Genomic DNA, 24,520 nt, shown 5'->3' with positions numbered 1-24,520 from the left:
CAGTAACAATATTTCCTAACCTACGCCACCCCTCCTCACCCCTCCCTTATTCCTCCTCCAACTCCAACCGGTACTTTGTTTTGAGTCTTCCTGACTTTTTATTCAGAAGGAAGTAGAGATCTGGTGTCTCACTGTTAAATCATTGCTGAGAGAGTGCCTAGGAACAAGAGGAGTGATGAACACAATCCACAGGGTTTATCCCCGAAGTTGTTTTCAGGGCATAGGTGCCACATCCAGATTTCCAGATGCACTCTACACACTATAGAAGGGGTCGGGGTTGAAGCTGCTTATCTTTCCATATTCCCTCTTCACTCCTCCTCCCCTGCTCACTCAGCTTAGTTAAGCCTTGTATTTAGACCTTCCTGTCTGCAGAGATTGGTAGAAGGTAAAACATATCTCCCTCCTCTCTCTCCTTCCAGTATTTTGCTCTTTGCAAAAATGATCTGTCCTGTTTGGTGAGGGCCACGTTCCTCTCACTGCCATGAAGCTGCTGCTGTCTATTACCTAGATGTACATACCTTAGATTCATGTTTGTTTTCTCTGTTTTCCTTCCTCTTCCTCCACATTGATTATTAGAGCATGAGTAGATCAAGAAAATTAGATGAGACTTTGACATTATGGTCTTTCCTAATTGGAACCTTGGGAGACTTGCAGGAGGGGAAAGAGAATCAATGATCAGCTATTTGTGTTTTCAATACTGTTCTCTTTTCCCACCTCTCTCCTGGGTGGAGCCAGAGAGAAATGATCTGGAGTACAGCTAAAGCTTTCACCTTTGGGAAAAATTATTGTAGGTCTCTCTAAGATATATTTCTTCTTTGTTTCTCTAGTCTCCTTTATACTATATTATAGCTCAGCGCACTTTCTAAACTGAGATTGGGAAGTTTAATGTTCCTATAGTTAGTCTTTCCATTTAACGATGATACAATTTGCTTTCAGAAATAGGTTAGGAAACAGGCCACAGTTTGCTCTTTTGGATCAGATAGGGACAAGATCAAAGTCAGCTTACTTGCTTTTGAAATCATCTTGGTGACCAGGACACACGGGATCAGAGGTAAGGAATCTAACAACAATTGTATTAGTGCTTGAAAGGGACTTCCTTGAATTCTCCAAGCCCCTTCTTAATATTCCATGAAGCACGTGTAGGGTTGGAGCAGAGGCTCCTACATTAAGCAATGGATGTGTCTATTCAGTTTTTATTGGTATTTATAATCCAGAAATCATAAACCCTCATTGCTCTTGTGCTCATTTCTCTGGAAAGTGTTAAGGGGTGAGTTGTGGGAAGAATTTGTCCTTGCAGCTCCTGGATTTATTGTTTTTCTCAAATACCAACTACTAAGATCCCAAAGAACTTGAGAAAAATCGTTCCCTATCTGTAAACTTTTGGTGTTAAAGATTTCACTTACCTTTTTAGTACTTTCTATGTATTTTATATGTATAATTTTATACAATTAAAAATAGATTTTTGTCTAGTGAGCCAGATTGACTCTTTCTTGAGACCTATGTATCAGAGAAGCTTGAAAATGACCCTTTCTTTTACACATATACTAAAAAAAGAATTTTTATTAATATTTTTTGGGCGGTAGAAATAAGATTGTACTGCTGGGGGAGGGCATTGTGTCTCCCTTTCTCGGGACATTTGAGGACACTGGATTTTGTCCTTAGTCTTTTCTGCTCAAGCTCTACCCATTTCCATTGGCAATCTCACCCATTCTGGTGGTCTAAACTCTTATCATACACATGAGTCTCAAAACTATTTCTTCTACCCCAACCTATGTTGAGCCTTTACATCTATATTTCCACATATTGAACATCCCCACCTGAATGTAACAGAAGCTCTTTGATGTCCATCTGTCACATGTCCAAAATAAAACCTGTTTCTCCATGTGTTTCTCTTTGAATCCCCAGATCTGTTATTGGAATTGTTATCTACCCAGTTATCTAAGCTCGAACCTCAGATCCATCCTCACGTTTTACCTACCATCATCTCATTCGCCACTTACTGTCAAGTTTACCTCCTATATAAACATCCAAATCTGTTTTGTCTGTTTATTGCCTTAGTTCAGTCATTTATCATCTCTGGGCAGGACCACTGCACTAACTTCCTAACTAGTCTCTGCCTTCATTTTTAACGTCTTCCACTCTATTGTCAGATTTCTAAAATATTTGTGACTGTACCACCCCCTTACATACATCATCACTTAGCTACCCTCAGCTTTACCAGCATTTCCCAAAATTCTATATGTGAGCCCTTGGTATTACCTGTGATGATTTGGGGTGGCGGATGGACAAACATTTTTTATTTTTACTAGTTATGCTTTTATCTGAATTTGTAGTGGAAAAACATAGATTTTCCACTTATGGCAGTGTCATTTAAATTTAGTGTAAATTTATTTTAAAAGTCAGTTTAAGTAAAAATATGAATAAAAAATAGTATGGGGGCTATTTGCAAATGTTAAAAATCATGCATACTCAAATACTTGAAGTAGTGAAATTTCTTGCCTACAGGGTAAGTTCCAAAATCTGTAGCATGGCATGCAATTTGGCCCTAAACTGTATTTCCAGCTTTATTTCCTAGTCACGCAGCGTCAGGCATACAGAATTCCTTGCTATTCTACTCTGCATTCATTCAATAAGTATTTAACAAATGTCTACTTTGAGCCAGGCACTGTTCCAAATTTGGGGGATATATTTGTAAATGTGAGTCTCTGACATACGGATTACATTCTGATTGGAAAAACGGGCAGTAAGCAAGTTAGAAAATAAGGTAATTAAAGATTTGGATTTAAGTTCTGTGAAGGAATAAACAGAGTGAAGGACAGGATAGAGAAGACCTCTTTGGGTGACCATAGTATTTTAGGGAGACAGAAGAGATGGGTTTGAACTAGCCATGTGAATTGCTGGAGTAAGAACACGAGAAACAGGAAGTTGCAAAAGTCTGAGATGGGAAACAGTACAACACAGCTGAGGGGAAGTGTAGGGAGAGCTTAATGTATAAGAGGGAAGAATGGTGGTGGAAAAGGTTGGCGACAGAGGGCAAAAATAATTCAAGGAAGGCTTTTTAGTAGGGATGTGACCAACTGATTTCTAAAAAGATCACACTACCTACTGTGGAGAATGGATGCTTTGGTTGTCTCTTAGTCTCAGTACAGTTGCTTTACCTGGAAAACTACCCATCCTTTAAGGCCCAGTTCAAACGGAAGGCCTCCCTTGCATGGACTCGCCTTACACCGTCCTGTTGGACACTCTCTTTGTACTGCCATAATGCTTTGTGATAGCAATGATCACAAATGTAATTATGAAGTGATTGTTGATAACGTAACAATTTTTCCTTGTATTGCCAACACCTCTTCTGAGACAGTCATTCCTGTTTGATTAAAAAATTAATAAATAAGTGAATCCACAATCTACTGTTGTTAAAGGCCTATATCGACATTCCAGAATCTGGGGGCAATATGGGTTTTGCCTCAATCCTAGGTTTTTAAACGTGAAATACTTGCACTATCTTCAAAGAAGCTAAAACCCCCATTTTATTTGAAAGGATGACTTTTTTTTAATTCTCAGAGGTGGTGGGGAGAGTTTGGGAGTTTACCTTTTTAAAAAAAGTTAGTTATCTGTCTCACAAATCGTTATTTCATGACAACCTGGTCTGTTAGTTTAAGAGAAATTTGGTACCTCCCTATGTTCCAGAAGCAGCTTTTTGAGCCAGCATTGCTGACTGAACTACTTTTCAAAAATGCTCGCATCTCAGATCCAGCTGCTTAAATGGATAGGGTACAGGCCTGAAATTCTGAGAAAAAAAACTTTCATTTCTTAGGATGGGGTAAAAACACATGGAAGGCAGGCCTGTACAAAAGAGATTAGGCTAGGCTTCACTGTCAGTAGTATTTCTTGTAGGATGCTCTAGATTGGGATCCCCAACCCCTGGGGAGCAGGTCAGAGGCCTATTAAACAAGGGACCACACAAAAGGTGAGCAGCAGGCTAGCAAGCGAAGCTTCATCTGAATTTGCAGCCACTCCCCAGCACGAACATCACTACCTCGGCTCCACCTCAGATCATCAAGCATTAGCTTTTCATAGGAGCATCCGTCCCTGGTACAAAAAAGGTTGGGGACCGCTATTCTAGATAAAAGGAAGCCACCAATTGCAATTACCCCCAGTCCGTCCTTCACAACGTGGCTGCTTTTAGCTCAAGACCTGGTCAAGATGGCTACAGGAGCACTTCCGGCCCTTCGGGGCTAGGCCCGCCTCCTGTGCGTATTTTTATCGCGCCAGGGGCGGGACTTAGAGTAAGCTCTTCATTGGTCAACTTGACTGGCGACCTTTCCCCTCCGCCCCGTTCCTGAGGTGCTGAGTTCTGAGCGGCGCAGCCTAGCGTTAGAACGAAGGCAAGATGGCGGACGTGCTGGATCTTCATGAGGCTGGGGGCGAGGATTTCGCCATGGATGAGGATGGGGACGGTGAGGACACTGGAGGCGGCTGCGGGAAGCGGGGAAGGTGCGAGAGAAGGGCTTCCTAGGGAAACATAATTTCTCTTCTACCCGGCAGGGAGGATGGGAGCGGGGAACCGGGTTTCGGTTGGACTGGTGACTCCGCCCCCTTCGGGAGGCTTGGGGGCGGGATCCGGAAGGGACCCGGGCTGCAGTTGTTGGGGTCCGCTTTCAGATAAGGTCTTGGTAAAGACTGTTGTTGTAAATGTCTTCTTTTTACTTACACTTTGACTTATGGGGCTCCAGAAAGCATCCACAAACTGAAAGAAAAAGCGAAGAAACGGAAGGGCCGCGGCTTCGGCTCCGGTGAGTGTTTATGGGGAAAATGGGGTCTAGAGTGGCTAGAGTCCACCCAAAGGTTTTGGAGTCCTCATTCAGATTCACGGGGAACAGTGAGAGAAGGGGGTTTTCCGGTGATCTCGTGTATGTTTCCTATAGAAGAGGGGTCTCGAGCGCGGATGCGTGAGGATTATGACAGCGTGGAGCAGGATGGTGATGAACCCGGACCACAACGCTGTAAGTAAATTGGAGCCCGTAGGTATCTGTGTCTGTAGAGAATTAGGGGCCAATAAACTTAAATCCAGTAGGAAAGGGGTCAGAAAAAGCTTAACCAGTCTCGAGTCTGCACTGCATTCTCGTGATCTTGCTTGAAGTTTTTCTCTGTGTGCTCAAACAACCTCCCTTTCTTCCCTAACAGCTGTTGAAGGCTGGATTCTCTTTGTCACTGGAGTCCATGAAGAAGCCACCGAAGAAGACATCCATGACAAATTTGCAGAGTATGGGGAAATAAAAAACATCCACCTCAACCTGGACAGGCGTACAGGATACCTGAAGGTACCCTAAGTTATACCCCATTGCCTCTCTTTCCCCAAAACCCTTAGCATTGGTAGATCTCTCATGTTTGCTGTGGTTGGCCAAGAGCAAAGTTGAAATAAGTTAACATTGGAAATTGATTTTGTTAGACACAGCAGAGACAGACAGAAATAGGCAAACATGTATTTACAGTAGGGATATATGACGTACATTCGTTGTTTAAAGTTTATAGATTTTTCTACTTGAATAGAAGATAGCTTGGTGGAATAGAGTTTTGATATCTGTTTTTTCCTTGCTTTAGGGGTATACGCTAGTTGAGTATGAAACATACAAGGAGGCTCAAGCTGCTATGGAGGGACTCAATGGCCAGGATTTGATGGGTCAGCCAATCAGCGTGGACTGGTGTTTTGTTCGGGGTCCACCCAAGGGCAAGAGGAGGTAAAGTGGAGAGGGCAAACACTGTCTTGGTGAAGGGACTATGAGTGAAAGAGAATAAGGACATTGTATTTTGTCCCTCTGACGGACACCCCCCTGTCTTTCCTTTTCCCTAGAGGTGGCCGAAGACGCAGCAGGAGTCCAGACCGGAGGCGTCGCTGACAGGCCCTCTCTTGTCCAGGCGTTCTCTCCATCGATTCCATTCTATGGACAAGGGTCAGAACAAAAGCAAGATGCAGCCTTGGAGAAACAGAGCTGGGATGGAGCTCACTGTTTATATTTAATATCTTATCCTATTGATTAGTGTTTCTTTTGAGTTATGAATAAATGTCCCATTTTTGTTTTCTACATTTAAAGTTACTTTCCTGTTCTAACATTGCAAATTCTGAAGCATTATTTACAGTAAGGCAGTGTGGGTCGCTATGAAGCTGCTTCTCCCAGTGACTGAATTCTGTGTGCATTTCTATATTAGACATAGTCTCAAGTCTCAAAGGGTCAAAGCAGAGACATGGCTTAGTTTTTCACTTCCTTGAAAGGTAAAAGCCAGGATAGAAGTGAGCTATTCTCATGATGTTAAAGAATAATTTTTCTGGTCCTGTATACTCTGTCCTGAGCAAATGGTTGTTACAGGAATGTTTCTTTGTTTCTCCTGACCTTGCTGCCACTTTTGTTTATACTTTGAGCTGTGTAAGTGTTTGACTCTCCTGTTGGGTAATTCTCCCAGACCCTCCTTTCCTGGAAGAGTCTATATTAAGTGCTTGGTGCCCTCTTTGGCAGCCAAGGGTAATGCCCCATAGAAGGGAGGATCCAAAGGAGCACTGAGGAGACCAAAGAGGAGAAGGATGTGGCTGAGCCTGGGAGAGACTTCTGTTAGCATAGCAGGAGAGAACCAGAGACCCGGCAGGTAATAAGGTCCAGCAGAGGATGAAGGTCAGCAAGACAAGGAAGGGCCAATCTCAGGGCCTGCAGATAAACAGGGGAGAGAGTGTCTGAGGAGCAGCAGAGGGCAAATTCACTGGCAGGGGATGGGAATTTAGGAAATACACAGAAATTAAGAACCACTCAGCTTTTCACCCAAGTTTAGAGTGAATTAATGGATAGGCAGAGATAGCAATACGGAGTTCTCCCCAATATAAAGAAGAGAATGCTGTAGCCCTCTTCCCCTTCCCAGGTTGGGACTATATACTCCCTTTCTCCCAGGGTTTATGACACATGCTGGAGAAAAGGTTTGGTTGAGATGCTATGTTATGTGAAGCTACTAAGTCTACGTTAATCCTTGATGGTGTCCCAAGAACAAAGAAGAATACTGATCACCTTTCTCTTTACTCCTTGCCCAGCTAATTTAAGTTAGAGGATGGCTAGAGGCTGGCGAGAATTGGAGGCTTTCAATAAAATTAATGTGCAGCATCAAGTACTAGAAATACAGTTAAGATCTCATTTTGAATTTGATAGCTATCAAATAAATGAGGCTAGAGGCAATAGTTTTAGGGTACCGATTAGGACCTGAGGATTGGAGTCTTACCATGTTCCCTTCTTTGTCTGAGGACTAGACACTGAGGACAACACAGCTGTAGCAGATGGTCATGGCAGTCAGCAGCAGCAGAAGGTGAAGTTATAAGTGGTCTCTTGGCCAATGAGCCTTTGGTGATACTAATTGGGCCAGCTTGGCAGACTGTAAGGAACAGAAACAGCTGGAGTGGGGTTGAGGACTATTAAAACTGGTTCCCCTCCTCCTCCTCCTCCCCAGCCTACTTATGTCACACTGTCTGCTCCCAATTCATCCTTGAGTCTATGCAGAGCAGTACAGTGCTGAGTTGCGGTTCATCCATGGTGCCATATTTAAAAGGTTAGAAACATATTTTGAAAATCCCCATCTTCCCCCCTAGGCTATAGAGCTAACCATTCAATTTGTTAAATTCTGGGATTTAAAGAATCCTGCCTTCTCGAGTACTACTGTAAACGTTGCATTTATAAAAGGATATCTTTATCACCTCGACAACATTTTTAGCTGAAGTGATTTTCCTGATGTGTCTGATTAATTCTGTGGAAAAAATAAATCTTGGATAAAATGGATGCTGCTAAAATTTCAGGCCACTTTCCAGCCACTCTGTGAAGTGACCTTTGGTAATAGTCTTATGTACAATAGCTATAATGGTGAAACAATGTTAAGTAATAAAATTCAACATTTTCCAAATGCTGTTGGCTGCCCCTCCCCCTTTTTGGTAAATTGCTGAGATTTTGGTTTGAATCAGTAAAGAGTATTTTTCAGTTTTGAGCTTTAGAGTTAGTACCTTGGTTCAGGTAAAGTAGATGGTGTCAGTTTGATAAAAGGAAAGCTCTGTAGGTACCAGATTCCTAGGTATAAGGCATTTGGGAAAGTGATTTCTGCAGGCATGAGAACTTTAAGGAAAAGTGGAGAGTATCAGCTATAAAGTGTGTGGAGTTATGACCAGGCTATTCTGAGTTATTTGGGGAATGCTCTTTCCTTTTCCCCTATCGAGTTCATTAATTTCTGGGGGCTTGTTTGTTTTTGTACTACGCCTGGAAATATTTGACACATTGTGAGAAGGGGTTTAAAAATAGGCCAGATTCCTGGAACAGAGTTTGATCCATAGCCCTACTTCTGTCTCTCCTTTCCCTTTTCCATGCAGTTTTCCATCCATTGTAGAAACTGTCCTTTCAGTTACTTCTGATACTTGGAAACTTGAGCCTAACTAGCTCACTACTCCCTCATCACACCAACAGCACACTTAAAAAATCTTTTTGACAGTATTTTAAATACAGCATATAGGCAATGTAGAGTTTACACAAGCAGACACTAATTTATGGAACCAAAAATATCACCTTGTTCACATATATCAGTGTTACCATTGGTTTGCCATTGGAGCACAAGATTGCTACTGTTAGCAGGTTGTCCAGCTGTGAGAAAGGATGAAATTCATCTATGTCGTCTTGTGGCTCATAGGTTTCAAGTGATTTAGCCAGTCTTAGCTAGTTCATGGTAGAGCCTAGACTCAGAAAAACAAAAGTAAAACAAGCAAATAATGCAACAAACAGGCTTGTAACTCTCAGTTCACATCTAAAATTTACTTCATATAAACAAACCCAAATAATTCCTTTTGCAATGATGCAACAAGCTGCTTTGTAAAGCTTGGGATAGCAGAGGTCCTGTTTACAACATGTGGTTAGAAGATCATATATATGTATAATCTACATACATACATACATATATACACATGTATGTGGTAGTAGTGGTTTTTGTTGTGAAGGAATTGCTTCATATCTAGCTTTTTTCTAGATTCTAGTTTATTTTCATATTGAGATTTGATTAACTGGTACTCAGACCACAGGAAGGAAAGCTGCAGCGTACAGTGGCCATTTGTTTCAGGAACATGAGTGTCTGACGTGTGATGTTCCTGGGCAGCCATTTAACAGTGATATTCCAAGTGGGGTCTAGGGGCATAACCACAAAAACTACAGCTGCTAAATGGACAGATAGTCCGGAGACTGGAGAGGGGCAGAGCTGGCTGGGTTGCGGCGGCGTCACTGACCACACAGTACAGCCAGCTTTTCTCCAGCTAAGGAAACAAACAGCACAGTGGTCACTCCCAGTCGGACCTTGTCTGCAGCTGAGAAGGTGGGCAGCTCTGAACTCTCTACCTGCACTCCTGATCCTGTCCGGGCCTCCTCCCTCGCTGCTGACTGTCCCCAAGGGGTGTCAGTGGCTGCAGACCTGGAAGGTTAGGGTGTGAGTGAAGAAGTTAGCTAGCTACGATCACTGATTCTTCACTTTCCTTTTTAGGATCCGTAGCTGGTTATTGCGAAATTCTTCCTAAAGTCTCTGTCTCTGGACTCCATCTGTGTTCTGGAGGTCACCTGTCCAACTGTCAGGGCCCTGCAGGGAACAGGTGGTGGCTTCTACTTTCATAGACTTTTTTAGCCCCTAGAGCCAGGTACTGGATCGCGCGCGCGCGTGTGTGGGGGTGTCCTGCTCGAAGCCCCCCGGGGTGGGGTGGGGTAGGGGAGCCCCATCTCAGCCGCCTGCGCGAGATCTCGGCGGCGCCTTCTCGCCCCGCCCCACGCCTGCAAGCCCCGCCCTTGGCCCAGAATATTTAAAGGAGACCGTGCCGGCGGAGGCGCGCTCGGGAAATAGAGACGCCCCGCCCCGCGACCAGAGGACGCTCTGCTCCAGACCAGCACGAAAACACACAGGCCCAGAGAGCAGCGCCTCTCGTACTGAAATTCCGCTTCGTGGGGGCGGCCTTGATTGAATCCTGACGATGTTTGTCCCTTGCGAGGCACCGTGGGGCGCCCGGGAGGCGTGACCGGGGGCGGGAAGTGGGGCGGGAGCGGCGCTGCGGAGCCGGGGCGGCCGCTGTCATGGACGCCTGGGTCCGCTTCAGCGCCCAGAGCCAGGCCCGCGAGCGGCTGTGCAGGTGCGGCCCGTGGGAGTGGGGGGAGGGCGGGCGCGGGCGGACCCTCGAGAGGCGAGGTCGGGTCGCACTGCGGGGTCAGCAAGGGTCAGCTCGGGCTACGGGGGCCCGCACGGACCGCGGGGCGCTGATTTGAGCCGGCCGTCAGATGCGTTTCTGCTCACCGAAAACATGGGGAAACTGAGGCACGAGTGGGCCAGCGGGAGGCCGCTCAGGGTTGCTGTGCCCACAGACGACCAACCCTTCCCTCGCTGGGCGGTGGTGGGATGACGAGCGTTCGCCCCGGGGGGATAGCGACCCGGACTCTGTCCCCGGGGCTGAGGAGTCGCTCCAAGTTTCCGTGTCCCCTCACCCTGCCGTCACCCTCGGCCCTGTCGTCTGGTCTCAGTTCGGCTCGATGGCCTTGAAATGTCTTAGTTCACGTATCCTGAAGAATTATCTACTCTCCAACTGTCCCCGCCCCCTCACATATCACAGACACGCTCACGCGGATGTGCTTGCGAGGGACCCCGTGCCGCCTTCACTGCCCCGTCATTGTCAAATCTCTTACCTTCGCAACCCTAAGTAGTGCCCCCCGCCCCCTTCCAGGCGCCTTTTTATTCTTACGCCTTTCTCTTCTCCTGGCCCGGAGGAGAAACGGTGAGTTATGGACGTGAAGAGGAGGAAAGGGCATGGTCTCAACCTGGGAAAAGGGGAAGTCCACACCGGCCTGTTGGAGGACATTTTTGGGGGGAGGATAGGGCGATCTACCCCTTACCTTGCCCGTCCTCCCCTCCAGGGCCGCCCAGTATGCCTGCTCCCTTCTTGGCCATGCACTGCAGAAACATGGGGCCAGTCCTGAGCTGCAGAGACAGATCCGACAACTGGAGGGTCATCTGAGCCTAGGAAGAAAGCGTAAGTCACCGTGCCTTCCCTTTTATTACCCCGGCGCGCCCTCCATCCCCGCCTGTTTTCCCTGAGTCCCTCCCCGCTTCCTGTGTTGGACCTTCTCTGCCAGCTCCCCCTCGTTGGGCTCTGCACTTACTCTCTACGTGCCTCCTGATTGACATAAGAGAACAGGAGCAAGGGAGTATGAAGGATTGGAGAAAATGGGGCAAGTTTGAGAAAACTGAACTGGGACTCAAATTAATTAAAATTTGAAGTGAAAAAGAATGAACTGTTTTTGCTCTTTTTAAACATTTTTTGTTATTACTGTTTCTGTCACTTGCTCAACTTTCACCCTTCTGTTTTTTCTCTTTCTCTGCATCTTGCTCTCTTGTTTGCCCTCTACTTCCAAATCCTTGCTTTTTCACGCTAATCCCCACAAGTTCTACGCCTGGGTAACTCAGCAGATGCCCTTGAGTCAGCCAAACGCGCCGTGCACCTATCAGATGTTGTCCTAAGATTCTGCATCACTGTTAGTCACCTCAATCGAGCTTTGTACTTCGCCTGTGACAACGTCCTGTGGGCTGGAAAGTCTGGACTAGCCCCCCGTGTGGATCAGGAGAAGTGGGCCCAGCGTTCATTCAGGTTTGATATCCTTTTTACTCTACAAGACCTTTCGAATTCTGCGTATTGAGTAGCTTGCCTTTTGTGAAAGATCTGTCAGGGTCTTCCCAGAATATACATGTCTTAATCAATCACTTGGCTTCCAATCTTATTCCAATGTAGATCCTAAACTATCAGAGAATAAGGAATGAGGGCAGATGGAAGAAAAATGCTCTTCCATAATGAATGACCAAGATTGGGCAAGAGAAATTATATTGCTTCAATTCTGCTTCTATCTATCCCATAGGACCCTCACTGCCTGATCATGCAGTCATTCTAAAAATATTTAGTAAGCGCTGACTATTCGGCAAAGAGCCAAACAGATATGGTTCCTACTCTCATGAAGCTTCTAGTTTAGTGGAAGAGTCACGTATTAAAATAAATAACCACTAAACCAAGTATTTGTGGAAAAGCACAGGGTGTGATGAGATATATAACAAGAGGAGCTAATTTAGATCGAAAGATCAGGGAAGAACTCTTTGAGAAAATAACACTTGTGTTCACACCTGAAGTCTGAGTAGAAGTTAGACAAAGCAAACAGTAGCAGAGAAGACCTTCCCAAACAGGAAATAGCATATTCTAAGGCCTTGAACCAAGTAAGACTTTGGGGAATTAAAAAAATAGAAGGAAAGCCAGTGTAATGGATGGTATTAAGGAAAGGACATATGTTCAAACTGGAGATGTAGACAGGGGCTAGATCACTCATGTAAAGCCTTTTAGGCAATGGTAAGATGTTTTTTTTTTAGTTTTTAAAAATTTTTATCCTAAGTACAATGGGTTCTGAACAGGGATGTGATGTAATTCAAATTGTGTTTAAAGAAGGTCTCTCTTGCTGCAGTGTGGAAAATGGATGGCAGTCAGGCAAAAGAGGAGGAGATGCCCCAATATGGCCAAGAGATGATGTTGGCTTAGACTAAGGAGCTGGCTGGTAATGAAGGTGGAAAGATATGTGATTTAGGAATAAAATTGTCTGTATACATATTACTTGTATTTGTTTTTTTGTTGTTGTTTGTTTTGCTTTGATTCTCTTTGTTCTTTTAGATTATATTAGCATCTTTCCATCTCCATTCATGCATTGCTCTTCACATCATCTTTCTCAGTGATTTACATGGCTTATAATATATATATAAGGGCTGGAGATGGAGGCCAGAGTAGTATGGAAATGTTACAACCTAGAAGAGTTTATATGCCACGTTTATTCACTTCATTCAGCAAATATTTATCAAGTTCTTACTATGTGCAGGTGCTGGTCTAGACATAGGGACACCGTGGTAAAGATAAACAAGGTACCTGTTCCTTTGGAACTTGCATTGTAATGGGAGGAGACAAAAAATAAAGAATAAATAAGAAAAATATCAGGGAGTGGTAAGCACTAGGTAGGAAATTAAAATAGGGTCATGTGGTAGAGAGTAAATGGCTCGCTACTTTAGAATGGGGGATCGGAGATGGCTTCCCTGAAAGGTGACTTTTAAACTCAGACCCAAAGAACAAGGAAGAGCCAGCCATGTGAAGATTTTGGAGGGAGACTATTCTAGGTAGACGGACTTGGTAGTTTAAAGGTCCTAAAGCAGGAACAAGCTTGATGGGATCAAAATATAGTGATTGAGGGAGAGAATCATATCAGGTGGAGTTAGGCAGGGTCAGATGTTGAGTTCTATAAGCCTGTTTAAGGTCTCTAGATTTTATTCTAAATGTGACAGGAAGGAAGCCATGGAGAGTTTTAAGAAAGAGAGTAATTTGTGATTTATGTTTATGCCGGCTACTATATAAAATTAGATTGTCGGGGGCAGGGAGCAAGAGTGGCCATGAAGGGTCCAGTTAAAAGACGAAAGTGGTAATTCAAGCAAGAGACGATGACGGCTTAGACTGTGGTGGCGGAGTGTAATAGAGAGACGTTCTTGGATTTGGGATGCGTCTGGAGATAAGACAGTTATATTGAGTGCGGACCACTGTTGTCAGAGTGGATTAAAAATAAAAAAGCATAGGCTGTTGTTAAGGAATTTATCATCTCACGCATTGGCAAGCGCTTAACAAAAGTTTTCGATTTAAATGACCTGTAAGGTGTCTGACTCTGAAACAACCGATGCTTGTTCTTTCAAAATGAATTTGTATTACTGTAATTGAAGTTGAATGTATGTATGCTAATGAGTTGTTGAGTGGAAAAGTGAAATTTGAGATTGATCTTGGAAGATTAGATGATGCTTTTGAATTTTGAGCCAGGATCTTAAGGTACACATATTAGCAAACAGAAAGGTGGGAGGACATTTCTAATAATGAGTATTAGCATTCGCTTCTGGTGTTCTAATGGGTAATCCCTTTGCATTACAGGGAAAACAGTGTTTTAGTACTTTGTTGGATGCTAAGTGGGTATATGCACCGTCGCTGACCCTCCTGTCCTCTGTATCTCAGGTATTATCTGTTTTCCCTCATTATGAATTTGAGCCGTGATGCTTATGAGATTCGCCTACTGATGGAACAAGAGTCTTCAGCTTGTAGCCGGCGACAGAAGGGTTCTGGAGGAGGAGTCCCAGGAGGAATGGAAACTGGGGGACCTGGGGGTCCAGGGACTCCAGCAGGAGGCCTGCCTCAACTGGCTCTGAAGCTTCAGCTCCGAGTCCTGCTCCTGGCTCGGGTCCTTCGAGGCCACCCCCCTCTTCTGCTGGATGTGGTCAGAAACGCCTGTGATCTCTTCATTCCACTGGACAAACTAGGCCTCTGGCGCTGTGGCCCTGGGATCGTGGGACTTTGTGGCCTTGTGTCCTCTATCCTGTCTATTCTCACCCTGATCTGCCCTTGGCTACGACTCAAGCCCTGATATTCTGGTACAGGATGAGGAGGGGGACCTGAATTGGTAAGATGGAACCTTAGATTGTCCCCAACATACCAGCCTCGTTCTAACTCTACTCCTTGGTTAAAGTAAAATCTAGAGATTTAGGGGTAGAAGGAGGAGCTTCAGAGAAAACGAGGTGAGGAAAGGTGACCACTTTAGTCAGTGGGATGATTCTAATGTTCAGATCTTCTGGAGCTTTTGTTCTTTTCCTCCTTCATTGCATTGTCTGTGTCTCTCTCGACGTTTACGTTATCTCTCATAACTCTAAGATTCTGCATCTTTTTTTTTTTAATCTTCTCAGTCCCCTATCCTAGGAACTTAGTCAGCAGCAGAATTACTTTTTTCGGCAGGGCAGGTGGACGGTGTGGTCTATAAAGTTCTGACTGCCTTCCTTTTCTTCACTAGGGTGGCTCATGGGAGATTTTGTCTCCTTCAAACTCCAAGTCATAATTCAAAGACTTTTGTAACACAAAGACTTTATGTCCCTGTGGACTCTTCCTTCCTGCACCAGAAATAGTTTGAGCCTCCTCTTCCTCCCTCATGACTCAGGCCCTTACCTTTCCTTCTACTCACACCTGCAGATTTGTGCTTACACTGATTTCAGGGCTCTGTTCCCAGCCTGTTCGTACCACTTCTTTGCCTATCCAGAATGATGCTATGTCTAGCATCTTGCTGTAAATATTGTACAGTGATTCTGTGTAAATACCTGGGATCCATTCCCACGATGGAGAGCGAGCCTTCTAGGTCAGCAAATTAAAGATCAGTTTGCTTATTGATGTTTGGTCTGGTCCTGTGTGTTCTGGTCATTTGAGGCCCTTATTCCTATCTCTAGTTTGAGTTTTCCATGGAATTAGCCACTGGCATCATCACCCACAGACTTTTATTGAGCACCTAAACTATGCAGAGCATAATACTAGGTGGTAGAGATACAAAAAGCCCAGAAACTCCATGGACCTAACTTCAGAAGTTTATAGTCTAGTTGAGAAGATGGGGGTCTAAGGGTAAAGTAATTATGCTGGGTCCACAAAGCACATCCATACCGATTCGGTTTCTAGCCCCTCCAAAAACCAATGCCGCGAGGCAGCATAGGCTGAGTCACAAACGACTAAGTGGAGTGGGCCTGTTAAGGCTTAGTCTGTGGGCTGGCTGTGTCTTCGCGTGTCAGCGCTGCCCTGGGTGGGTGGGCAAAAGATACCACTGTTATCAGCTCTTTCATTTTCCATATCTCAGGTTGATATAAATAAGGTGAGGAAGAGAAAAGTATCTATCCCCCACTCCTACCTTCCATTCCAAACCCAAAGAAAGCATTGTTACCTGGCGACAGCAAAGGAGAGAAAGAAAGGAAGAGAAACAGCTGAAACAGTCAACTGTGTTCCTTTGGATATTGAGATGATGCCTCCAGGGGGCAGCACCAAGGTAGAGAACTCGACTACGATCCCTCCGTCCTCCTTTCCTCAGTCTGGGGCTCCCCACAGTTCCCCACCATTACTCCTCCCATTCCTTCCAACTTTATTTTTAGCTGCCAGTGGGAGGGGGCAGGATGGGAGGGAAAGCAAAGAAAACAGAAAAGGAGAGCGACAGAGTCACAGAGACTTCTCACAGGGACAGCGAACCACCAGGCATGGAGCTCCCCCTCATCCCTCACCTGTGCTGGCCCCTGATGTTCCTGACAGGTGAGGGAGGTTAATTTCTTGGTTTCTGATGGGAATGCAAGATGTATAGATTGGCATTGAGACCTTGAAGGTTTAATTGGGAACTTTAAAGTTCTTCGGGAGTTGGGGTGAGAGGTTAACACTGATTCTACATTTGTAGGGTGTCTGTGGTGTGTGTGCGTGTGCGCGCGTGTGTGTGCGTGTGCGTGCGGCCGCGCACGCATGTGTATGTTTGCAGTCTTATGCCCACACCGTGTGACTGCTTCAGCACTGAGACTGGCAGGGTCTCGTGTAAGATTTGTGTCCAATTATCTAAAACCTTTGTCCTAAGCCCTAGAGAAGGGAGGGGACCAAAAAGAAACATGTTCACGTAGCTAGTCTGATTCCTGTTACCGCCTCCCTACTTCTCCCTACCCTTGGTGGCCTCTGGGGCCTGAGGCATAACTGACTGTGTGGTCAGAACTCAGGGTTTAACCAACGAGCTACAGTTCCTGGTCATACAGCCCTGCCAGTCTCTTGGATGCAAAAAGGCTCACATACAAAACACCTTTCTGAAAACAAGCTCGGTTTGAGACAGAGCTGTAGCCATTGGAGGTAGTTGTGGTGGGCCTGAGCGAGGGTTGCTTAGAAGGAAGGAGCAAGACACGGTCAGGGAAAGAACCATGGGAGGGACCAGAGGTCTGGAATTTTTCCTCGCCAGTGCCCTGTAATCTTCGTTTCCTAAAATACCAGCTCTGATTTTAAAGGGATCGGGGTTGGGAGGGAAGGACCAGCCAGGACATGACCAGTGGGGTCTTTAGAGTGGGCCAAGAGTTAAGGAAGAAATGCAGGTAGTGAGGGGGCCACTGAGAGTGTGGATGAGTTGGAAAGGAAGCTGGTTCTGGGAAACTGGAGTGAAGGGACCTTTGGTGAGGATGGATGGCAAACCACGTGTGCAGGCGGGCAAATGGCCCCACCCAGTTAATTACCACTGAGTTTCCAGGCCTGGAATCAACCAGAGACCTAGACGTAGGAGAATGAGAGTGAGCGTGTAACAATGCCACCGGGAGTCAAGAGGAGATGGAGGAGGAGAGACCCGGGCACGCAGTGCTCCCTAGTCTTTTGTTCTCCCTGTGCTCCTGGGTGTGGGGAGAATTTGGAAGGGACGGTCGTTCTAGGGCTGTGGAAAGGCTCTCTCCCTCTTCTGACCCTCACAGCTTTAAGGAGGAGGATGCGTAGGAGGAATGATGTGAAAAAGAGGAACTTGACGTTTCCAGACATGTCTGTAAATGAGATTTCAGGGGTGGGAATGGAAATACAGCTGTGCACAGGCATGGCAGAGGGCCACAGGTTAGACAGGACCCAAACAGGAAGGAGATCATCCTCGCTTGGAGCTCTGAGTGCATGACATTGACGGAGGCCAGGACACCTAATGAGTAATAAGCAGGGAGACAGACTTATATCAAAACATTTCCTTCATGGCTTCTCTCTGGCTGTGCCTCTGGGTATTCACCAGCCTCTGATTGCTTCCTGCTAACCCATGATCTTGACCCCCAGGTCTCTGCTCCCCCTTTAACCTGGATGTGCATCACCCACGCCTCTTCCCAGGGCCACCCGAGACTGAATTTGGATACAGTGTCTTACAACATGTTGGGGGTGGACGGCGATGGTGAGGAGGAAGCCGGAGGGCAGTGGGGTTGGGACTGTGACAGAGCCATTAAAAGGGGAGGGGAGGTAGATGGGAATCGAAACTAACCCGGTCTTTTAGACATGGCTGGGGCTCTTGATTTGCTACCTCCGTGCACTTTCTCATAGGCCATGTTCACACTGTGTGTGTATTCATGTCCTCCTCCCAGGATGCTGGTGGGTGCCCCCTGGGACGGGCCGTCAGGTGACAGAAGGGGAGATGTTTACCGCTGCCCTGTAGGGGGCTCCCACAATGCCCCATGTGCTAAGGGCCACTTGGGTAAGAAGATGCCTCACGCTTGCACTCCTAACCCCTAACCTTGATGTGCTAGTAGCTCTGACCCCTCCCAATACCTCACTTTCTTTACCCCCATATCCCACACGCTCCCCGTCTTTGACTTGATCCAGATCTCATCCTCTTCCAAAACCACGCTGAACTCAAGCACCCCATCTGTGACCCCTCGATCTCGTTCTTTTCCACTCCCCTCCAACCAGGTGACTATCCATTGGGAAATTCATCTCGTCCTGCTGTGAACATGCACTTGGGGATGTCTCTACTAGAGACAGATGGTGATGGGGGATTCATGGTGAGCAGCGGAAAGGGTGGTGGCTGGGTCTCTGAGGGTTCATGGCAGAGAAAAGAGCCATATGTAAGGGAAACTGGTCTGTGTGGAGGGGGCACGGAGTTCAAAACCCTAGAAAGCGAGGAGGGGAATCTCGGGGAGGGGCCTCAATGCCTCCTTCTACTGGGAGCATGTTCTGTGGGCGCCCTTCCGAGCCTGCGAGCAACGTGATTCCCCCATTCCCAGGCCTGTGCCCCTCTCTGGTCTCGTGCCTGTGGCTCCTCGGTCTTCAGTTCTGGGATTTGTACCCGTGTAGATGCTTCATTCCGGCCTCAGGGAAGCCTGGCGCCCACTGCACAACGTGAGCCGGAAGAAGGACCTGAGGACTCAGTCCTCCAAACGGGGTGCAGGGTGGGGAAAATGGGGCAGCAGTGCATGATGCTTGACAGGGGGCCCGCATGGCTAGCCTCGTCGCTACCTAATGCACCTGCGTAAGCTTCATGGTTCCTAACAGATTAGAATTCAGACTCTGCCACGGCACCGAGACTCCATGAATAGATCAAACGAACTTCAAAAACTCAACTCTGACTACATCCCTCCACATCCCTGGCCATGACATCTACCTTCCCATTCTCCGACGTGTCATCTGTCTTCATACCTCCATTTCGTTTTGTTTAAAGAGTTCTCCACCAAATGCCTTTCCTTACATTCTCCTCTCCACAAACACCTTCAGGTCTCAGTATCTTCTCAGCAGCTGCCTCCTTCGAGTCCCACCATCAGAACTGACTCTCTTTTGCTGTCTCCCAGCATACAGTGGTGCTGTTTGTACCTAGCACTTAATTCCTTCTTTGTTTTTTTAGTAAATTGCATGAATGATCATCTCCTCTTTTCTTCATTTCCACATTTGCCCAGGGCCTGGCACACCATCATCCTTGCATGTCGGAAGTGCCTAATAGACGTTTAAGTCGAATTTGTTCTCCTGTGACCTCTTCCCTTATTGTCCCCATGCCCAATACCCTTCTACCCCTCTGTTCTCCGTTACCGCACCCCTCCTCCAAGGCTGCCCCACATACATGGACGTCGTCATTGTCTTGGATGGCTCCAACAGCATCTACCCCTGGTCTGAAGTTCAGACTTTCCTACGAAGACTGGTAGGGAGACTGTTTATTGACCCGGAGCAGATACAGGTAAGAGAAGGCGATCCCGGTGGGCTTGGAGGGGGAGAGACAGGGAGAGAGGAGATAAATGTCCGTAGTGTCTTCAGCAGTAGCCAGGTGCCCATCTGCTGTCGTTCACGTACTTTTTTCTCCCTCCCCGGCCCCATACCCACCCTCCGCCTGACTGCACGCTTTGTGCTCAGGTGGGACTGGTACAGTATGGCGAGAGCCCCGTACACGAGTGGTCCTTGGGAGATTTCCGAACCAAGGAAGAAGTGGTGAGAGCAGCAAGGAACCTGAGTCGGCGGGAGGGACGAGAAACAAAGACTGCGCAAGCGATAATGGTGGCCTGGTGAGGCATCGGGAAGCGAAGGGCCTGGCGTGCGGGAGGCCAGAGCCGCGAGGGCCTAGAGCGGCAGTGGGGGCGGGGTTGAGAGTGTGATGTGCACATCCCAAGATGCCATGCGTGCTTATTTTTGCGTGTACACTGATGGCCGGTGGGAGAAGCCTAAGCGGTCCTTGCACTCCCTCTGTCACGTTTCTGCAGTGTCTATCTATGTCCGTGTCTCTCCACGTTTCTGCTTTATCGAAGTCTGCAGACAGAACTCTCTCTATCCTTCCACCCCCACTTTGATCTTGGCCCTCAAGCTCTCCGCCACTCACGTCCTCGCCCACTGTCCAAACGCGATTCAAACTCGTTCTGGCAAGGCCCGCGCGACCTACCCATTCTCCTTTGTTCTGCGTTTCCTTGATCTTCGTCCTCCCAGATGCAATATTTGCTGAATGAATCTAGGGATGAGTGGGCTTTATTCTCGTCTGCGTGGGTGATCTACCGCTCTCTCTATGGCACGCATGCGTTTGAGCTCTTCCCGCGGGCCAGTCTCCACGCCAGACACTGTGGGGGGTGGTCCGAAAAGTGAGGTGCCTGCCCTCGGAGGACTTCTGACGGCGATAGGTCCTGTGCGCGCGCGTGTCTGCGTACATCCGACCACAGCTCACTCCTTTCTGTCTCTCTCAGCACAGAAGGATTCAGCCAGTCCCATGGGGGCCGACCAGAGGCTGCCAGGCTCCTGGTGGTTGTCACTGACGGAGAATCACATGATGGAGAGGAGCTTCCCGCGGCACTAAAGGCCTGTGAGGCTGGGAGAGTGACACGCTATGGGATTGCGGTGAGACTCTACTCTGCCTCTGGAAGGCCGGAGGGACTTGGGGACGGTGACATTGAAGACTGGGAACTTGAGAAACACGGGCACGGACCCCTTCCCAGACTTCAGCCGCATTTCCCTTGCTTCGCTTGAGTCGCCTGTGTTCTGCGCGCCAGCTCTAACGTCTCACTCTGCACAGCTCACGGACCCCATCTCGGTCTCCCGACCCCAGGTCCTCGGTCACTACATCCGGCGGCAGCGAGACCCCAGCTCGTTCCTGCGGGAGATCAGAGCTATCGCCAGTGATCCAGACGAGAGATTTTTCTTCAACGTCACAGATGAAGCTGCACTGACTGACATCGTGGATGCTCTAGGAGACCGGATTTTTGGCCTCGAGGGTAATGATTACCCTTGGTGACATTCCAGGGAGTGCAATGACAACTTAGCCTTCTCCCACCGGCCATTAGTGTGCGGCGGAGGACAGGGCAGAGGGGGTTCTGGAGTGTAGGCGGGGTTCTGGAGTGAGTTCGGTAGGTCAAGGGAGGAACTGTCTTCCCTGATATCGCCTCCATATTTTCTCATGCTCAAGGGTCCCGTGGAGAAAACGAAAGCTCCTTTGGGCTGGAAATGTCTCAGATTGGTTTCTCTACTCATCGACTGAAGGTTAGACAGACTCTGTTCCCTCTGTGACCCCTCTCAACCTGCAGCTCCTTCCAGCTTCTGACTCCAATGACTTCAACCCCGGGGCTCCCCTAGAGTCCTTCTTGACTTGATGTCCACACCGACCTGCTCGTGACTTCCCGGCTGACTCCGGCAACTCTCAGCGACCCTCCCACTCCTGGAGAGCTTTTGCTCCTGATTCCGTGCTGTCTTTTCAGTGACCCTGTCTGGTTCTGCCCTACAGGATGGCATTCTCTTTGGGATGGTAGGGGCCTATGACTGGGGAGGCTCAGTACTATGGCTTGAGGAAGGTCACCGCCTTTTCCCCCCACGGACGGCCCTGGAAGATGAGTTTCCCCCCGCGTTGCAGAACCACGCGGCCTACCTGGGTGAGCCGCAGAGCTGCAGGGGACCAGGAGGTGGGGGACTGCCTCCCCGGCAGAGGGCACGGGGTGCTCCCTCCTAATTCCTGCAGCTTTTCACTGATCTCCTGCTTCTCTCCGTGAAACCTCCTCCCGTGCCTTTAGGGGACCCTCCCACTCTGAAACCATTTTCTTTCCCTTTTGCCCCTGATTCTCGCCCACTTCTAGGTTACTCCGTTTCCTCCATGTTTTTGCGGGGTGGACGACGCCTCTTTCTCTCTGGGGCTCCTCGGTTTAGACATCGAGGAAAGGTCATCGCCTTCCAGCTTAAGAAAGATGGGGCTGTGAGGGTCGCCCAGAGCCTCCAGGGAGAGCAGGTAGGGCACCCAAGGGCTCGTGGGACCTTTGGATCACAGGGAAATCCAGCCTGTGGAGGAAGAGAATAAAGGGGCACGAGAGGGGCCTGAGGAGTCTGTGCCGAGTCTGGTTGGCCGAGTCTGTCGGGGGCACGAGGGCCAGATCGACAGGCTGGTGACTGCCTTCCACTTGTCCACAATCACCTCCCCTTTCCTCTGGGGTCACCGCTCCCCGCCCCCCCCCCCACTCCCCAGATTGGCTCATACTTTGGCAGTGAGCTCTGCCCGCTGGACACAGACCGGGATGGGACAACTGATGTCTTACTCGTGGCTGCCCCCATGTTCCTGGGACCCCAGAACAAGGAGACAGGACGTGTGTATGTGTATCTGGTGGGCCAGGTGAGACTTGCTGGGGTCCCCTTGTGTGCGGGGCGCAGGGAGAGAGGAAGGGACGCACCCACACTGGAGGGCCGGCTGAGAGGCTGGGCCTGGCAGGACAGCATCTGCTCTCTCCTCCTCGCCGCCAGCAGCCCTTGCTGACATTCCAGGGGACACTGCAGCCCGAACCCGCCCAGGACGCTCGGTTTGGCTTTGCCATGGGCGCCCTTCCCGATCTGAACCAAGATGGCTTTGCCGACGTGGCTGTGGGGGCGCCCCTGGAGGATGGGCACCGTGGAGCGCTGTACCTGTACCATGGGACCCAGAATGGAGTCCGGCCTCGTCCGGCTCAGGTCGGTGCCCAGATGAAGCAGGGGCATGGTGGGAGGAAGGGGAGGGATGTCTGCTCTTTGCTTGTCAGTGCTGCCAGGACTTGAGACCCAAACGGAGTGAGCGCCTTTTTATCAGTACAGCAGCGCCCCCTTATCTGCGGGGGTGCTTTCCGAGACCCCCAGTGAATGCCTGAAACCGCAGAGTACCAAACCCTATATGTATGATGGCATGTTTTTTTCTGATACATGAATACCTATGAAAAAGTGTAATTTTACATATAAGGCACAGTAAAAGATGAACAATTATGAACAATAGAATAACTACGACACTATGCTATAATGACGGTTATGTGACTGTGGCATTATTAAGTAAAATAAGAGTGACTTGAGCACAAGCACCGCGATACTGCGCCAGCTGACCTGATAACCGAGACAGCTACTAAGTGACTAGAGGCGGGAAGCATGTCCAGTGTGGCTACGCTGGACAAAGGGATGATTCATGTCCCAGGCAGGACAGAGGGGGACGGCGTGAGATTTCACCACCCTACTCAGAACAGTGCACAGTTTAATACTTAGAAATTGTTTATTTCTGAAAATTTTCATTAAATATTTTTGAGCCACGTGGGTCGGTTGACCGGGGAAACCGCGGAAAGTGAAACCGTGGATAAGGCGGGACGACTGCAGTCCAAAAGGGGGAAGTGGAGGGTTGGGGTACAGGCTGCTGTGCTAGGGACTCCTGGGCACACACAGGCTCGTTCCTCCTCTTCCTTCCCACGCCGATGGGCGCGTGAGAAGGAGCAGGGGGGGTGGCCTGGGGATCCAAGCGTGGTGGCCCTGCTCAGTGGCCCCTCTCTTCCTCCAGCGGATTGCTGCTGTCTCCATGCCACAGGCCCTCAGCTACTTTGGTCGAAGTGTGGATGGCCGGCTGGACCTGGACGGAGACGACCTGGTGGATGTGGCTGTGGGTGCCCAAGGGGCAGCCGTCCTGCTCAGGTGAGCGGTCCCCTCTCACGCAGCGGTGGGCAGCATGGCATAGCTATTAAAAGCGAGGGCTTCGGAGTCACAGACTGAGATTTGGATTTCTTAGCCAACTCGCTCTGTGCCTCCATGTCCTAGTTTATAAAATGGGAACGGTACTAGTACCTGCTTTACAGGCCAGTCGTGAGGGTTAAATGCGACAATCCATGGAAAGATCTGAACGCAATGTCTGGCACGTGGCGAGTGCTCATGTAACGTTAACTATTATCTTACTTCTGCCAGGAGGTTCAGGGGAGGGTGACACACGTGCACCTGACCCCTCAGTTTTTCCTTTGCCTTCAAGGAGGTAACACCGAGTGTCACCTATCTCAAGGGCTTCCCTCCTTCCCACCCGTTCCTAGCTCCCAGCCCATTGTCCACCTGGCGCCTTCACTGGATGTGACCCCGCCAGCCATCAGCGTGGTTCAGAGGGACTGCAGGCGGCGAGGCCAGGAGGCAGCCTGCCTGTCCGCGGCCCTTTGCTTCCAAGTGACATCCCGCACTCGGGGCCGCTGGGACCGCCGATTCCGTGAGTGGCTGCGGTGCGTTCCGGGCCACGGTCGCCCCTCGCCTGCCTTGGTCTCCGGCCTCGCCACCCTCACTCCTGTCTGCCCCTTTCAGACTTGCGGTTCACGGCATCGCTGGACGAGTGGACAGCTGGGGCCCGTGCAGCGTTCGACGGCTCTGGCCAGAGGCTGCCCGCGGCGG

At 48.5% G+C, this 24,520-nt stretch overlaps 3 protein-coding genes across 5 annotated transcripts in view; all 3 read left to right on the top strand.

The window, feature by feature from the left end:
• The first annotated feature begins 4,300 nt into the window (after window positions 1-4,300).
• On the top strand, window positions 4,301-6,106 carry RBM8A (RNA binding motif protein 8A). Of its 2 annotated transcripts, none has more exons than XM_006919710.3 (6): window positions 4,301-4,457; window positions 4,734-4,793; window positions 4,929-5,003; window positions 5,185-5,321; window positions 5,602-5,738; window positions 5,852-6,106. In XM_006919710.3, the coding sequence occupies exons 1-6, from the start codon at window positions 4,391-4,393 to the stop codon at window positions 5,895-5,897; spliced, it is 522 nt and encodes a 173-aa protein (XP_006919772.1). In that variant the 5' UTR covers window positions 4,301-4,390; the 3' UTR covers window positions 5,898-6,106. The 2 variants fall into 2 exon arrangements, with proteins under 2 accessions (XP_006919772.1, XP_006919771.1); XM_006919709.3 differs by having other exon boundaries at window positions 4,302-4,457; window positions 4,926-5,003.
• Window positions 6,107-9,867: 3,761 nt separating this feature from the next.
• Window positions 9,868-15,877, top strand: PEX11B (peroxisomal biogenesis factor 11 beta). 2 transcript variants are annotated; one of them, XM_015595472.2, is made up of 5 exons: window positions 9,868-10,171; window positions 10,947-11,062; window positions 11,476-11,677; window positions 14,105-14,546; window positions 15,756-15,877. In XM_015595472.2, the coding sequence occupies exons 1-4, from the start codon at window positions 10,116-10,118 to the stop codon at window positions 14,508-14,510; spliced, it is 780 nt and encodes a 259-aa protein (XP_015450958.1). In that variant the 5' UTR covers window positions 9,868-10,115; the 3' UTR covers window positions 14,511-14,546; window positions 15,756-15,877. The 2 variants fall into 2 exon arrangements, with proteins under 2 accessions (XP_015450958.1, XP_006919770.1); XM_006919708.3 differs by lacking the exon at window positions 15,756-15,877 and having other exon boundaries at window positions 14,105-15,301.
• Window positions 15,806-24,520, top strand: part of ITGA10 (integrin subunit alpha 10) — a 14,488-nt gene continuing 5,773 nt past the window's right edge. Inside the window, 19 exon segments of the mRNA XM_006919707.3 lie at window positions 15,806-15,941; window positions 16,128-16,198; window positions 17,714-17,825; window positions 18,013-18,122; window positions 18,338-18,429; window positions 18,652-18,766; window positions 19,465-19,592; window positions 19,766-19,914; window positions 20,581-20,731; window positions 20,940-21,105; window positions 21,297-21,370; window positions 21,612-21,756; window positions 21,958-22,106; window positions 22,341-22,484; window positions 22,613-22,816; window positions 23,658-23,788; window positions 24,175-24,341; window positions 24,434-24,517; window position 24,520. The exon segment at window position 24,520 is cut by the window's right edge and continues 46 nt beyond it. Coding sequence (XP_006919769.1) covers window positions 16,147-16,198; window positions 17,714-17,825; window positions 18,013-18,122; window positions 18,338-18,429; window positions 18,652-18,766; window positions 19,465-19,592; window positions 19,766-19,914; window positions 20,581-20,731; window positions 20,940-21,105; window positions 21,297-21,370; window positions 21,612-21,756; window positions 21,958-22,106; window positions 22,341-22,484; window positions 22,613-22,816; window positions 23,658-23,788; window positions 24,175-24,341; window positions 24,434-24,517; window position 24,520 — 2,174 coding nt within the window. The 5' untranslated portion in view covers window positions 15,806-15,941; window positions 16,128-16,146.

This window comes from Pteropus alecto, unplaced genomic scaffold (genome assembly GCF_000325575.1).
Source record: "Pteropus alecto unplaced genomic scaffold, ASM32557v1 scaffold106, whole genome shotgun sequence".
NCBI classification, from domain to species: domain Eukaryota; kingdom Metazoa; phylum Chordata; class Mammalia; order Chiroptera; family Pteropodidae; genus Pteropus; species Pteropus alecto.
This window is presented reverse-complemented; position numbering and strand designations above follow the sequence as displayed.

What these genes read in the sequence shown, in the direction of transcription:
- RBM8A (XM_006919709.3), top strand. Translation starts at nt 4,391, where the DNA reads ATGGCGGACGTGCTGGATCTTCATGAGGCTGGGGGCGAGGATTTCGCC. An exon ending in TGAACCCGGACCACAACGCT is followed by an intron (nt 5,004 to 5,184) that starts GTAAGTAAATTG and finishes CTTCCCTAACAG; the next exon opens with CTGTTGAAGGCTGGATTCTC. An exon ending in CCACCCAAGGGCAAGAGGAG is followed by an intron (nt 5,739 to 5,851) that starts GTAAAGTGGAGA and finishes CCTTTTCCCTAG; the next exon opens with AGGTGGCCGAAGACGCAGCA.
- PEX11B (XM_015595472.2), top strand. Translation starts at nt 10,116, where the DNA reads ATGGACGCCTGGGTCCGCTTCAGCGCCCAGAGCCAGGCCCGCGAGCGG. An exon ending in GCCCGCGAGCGGCTGTGCAG is followed by an intron (nt 10,172 to 10,946) that starts GTGCGGCCCGTG and finishes CCTCCCCTCCAG; the next exon opens with GGCCGCCCAGTATGCCTGCT. An exon ending in TGGGCCCAGCGTTCATTCAG is followed by an intron (nt 11,678 to 14,104) that starts GTTTGATATCCT and finishes TCTGTATCTCAG; the next exon opens with GTATTATCTGTTTTCCCTCA.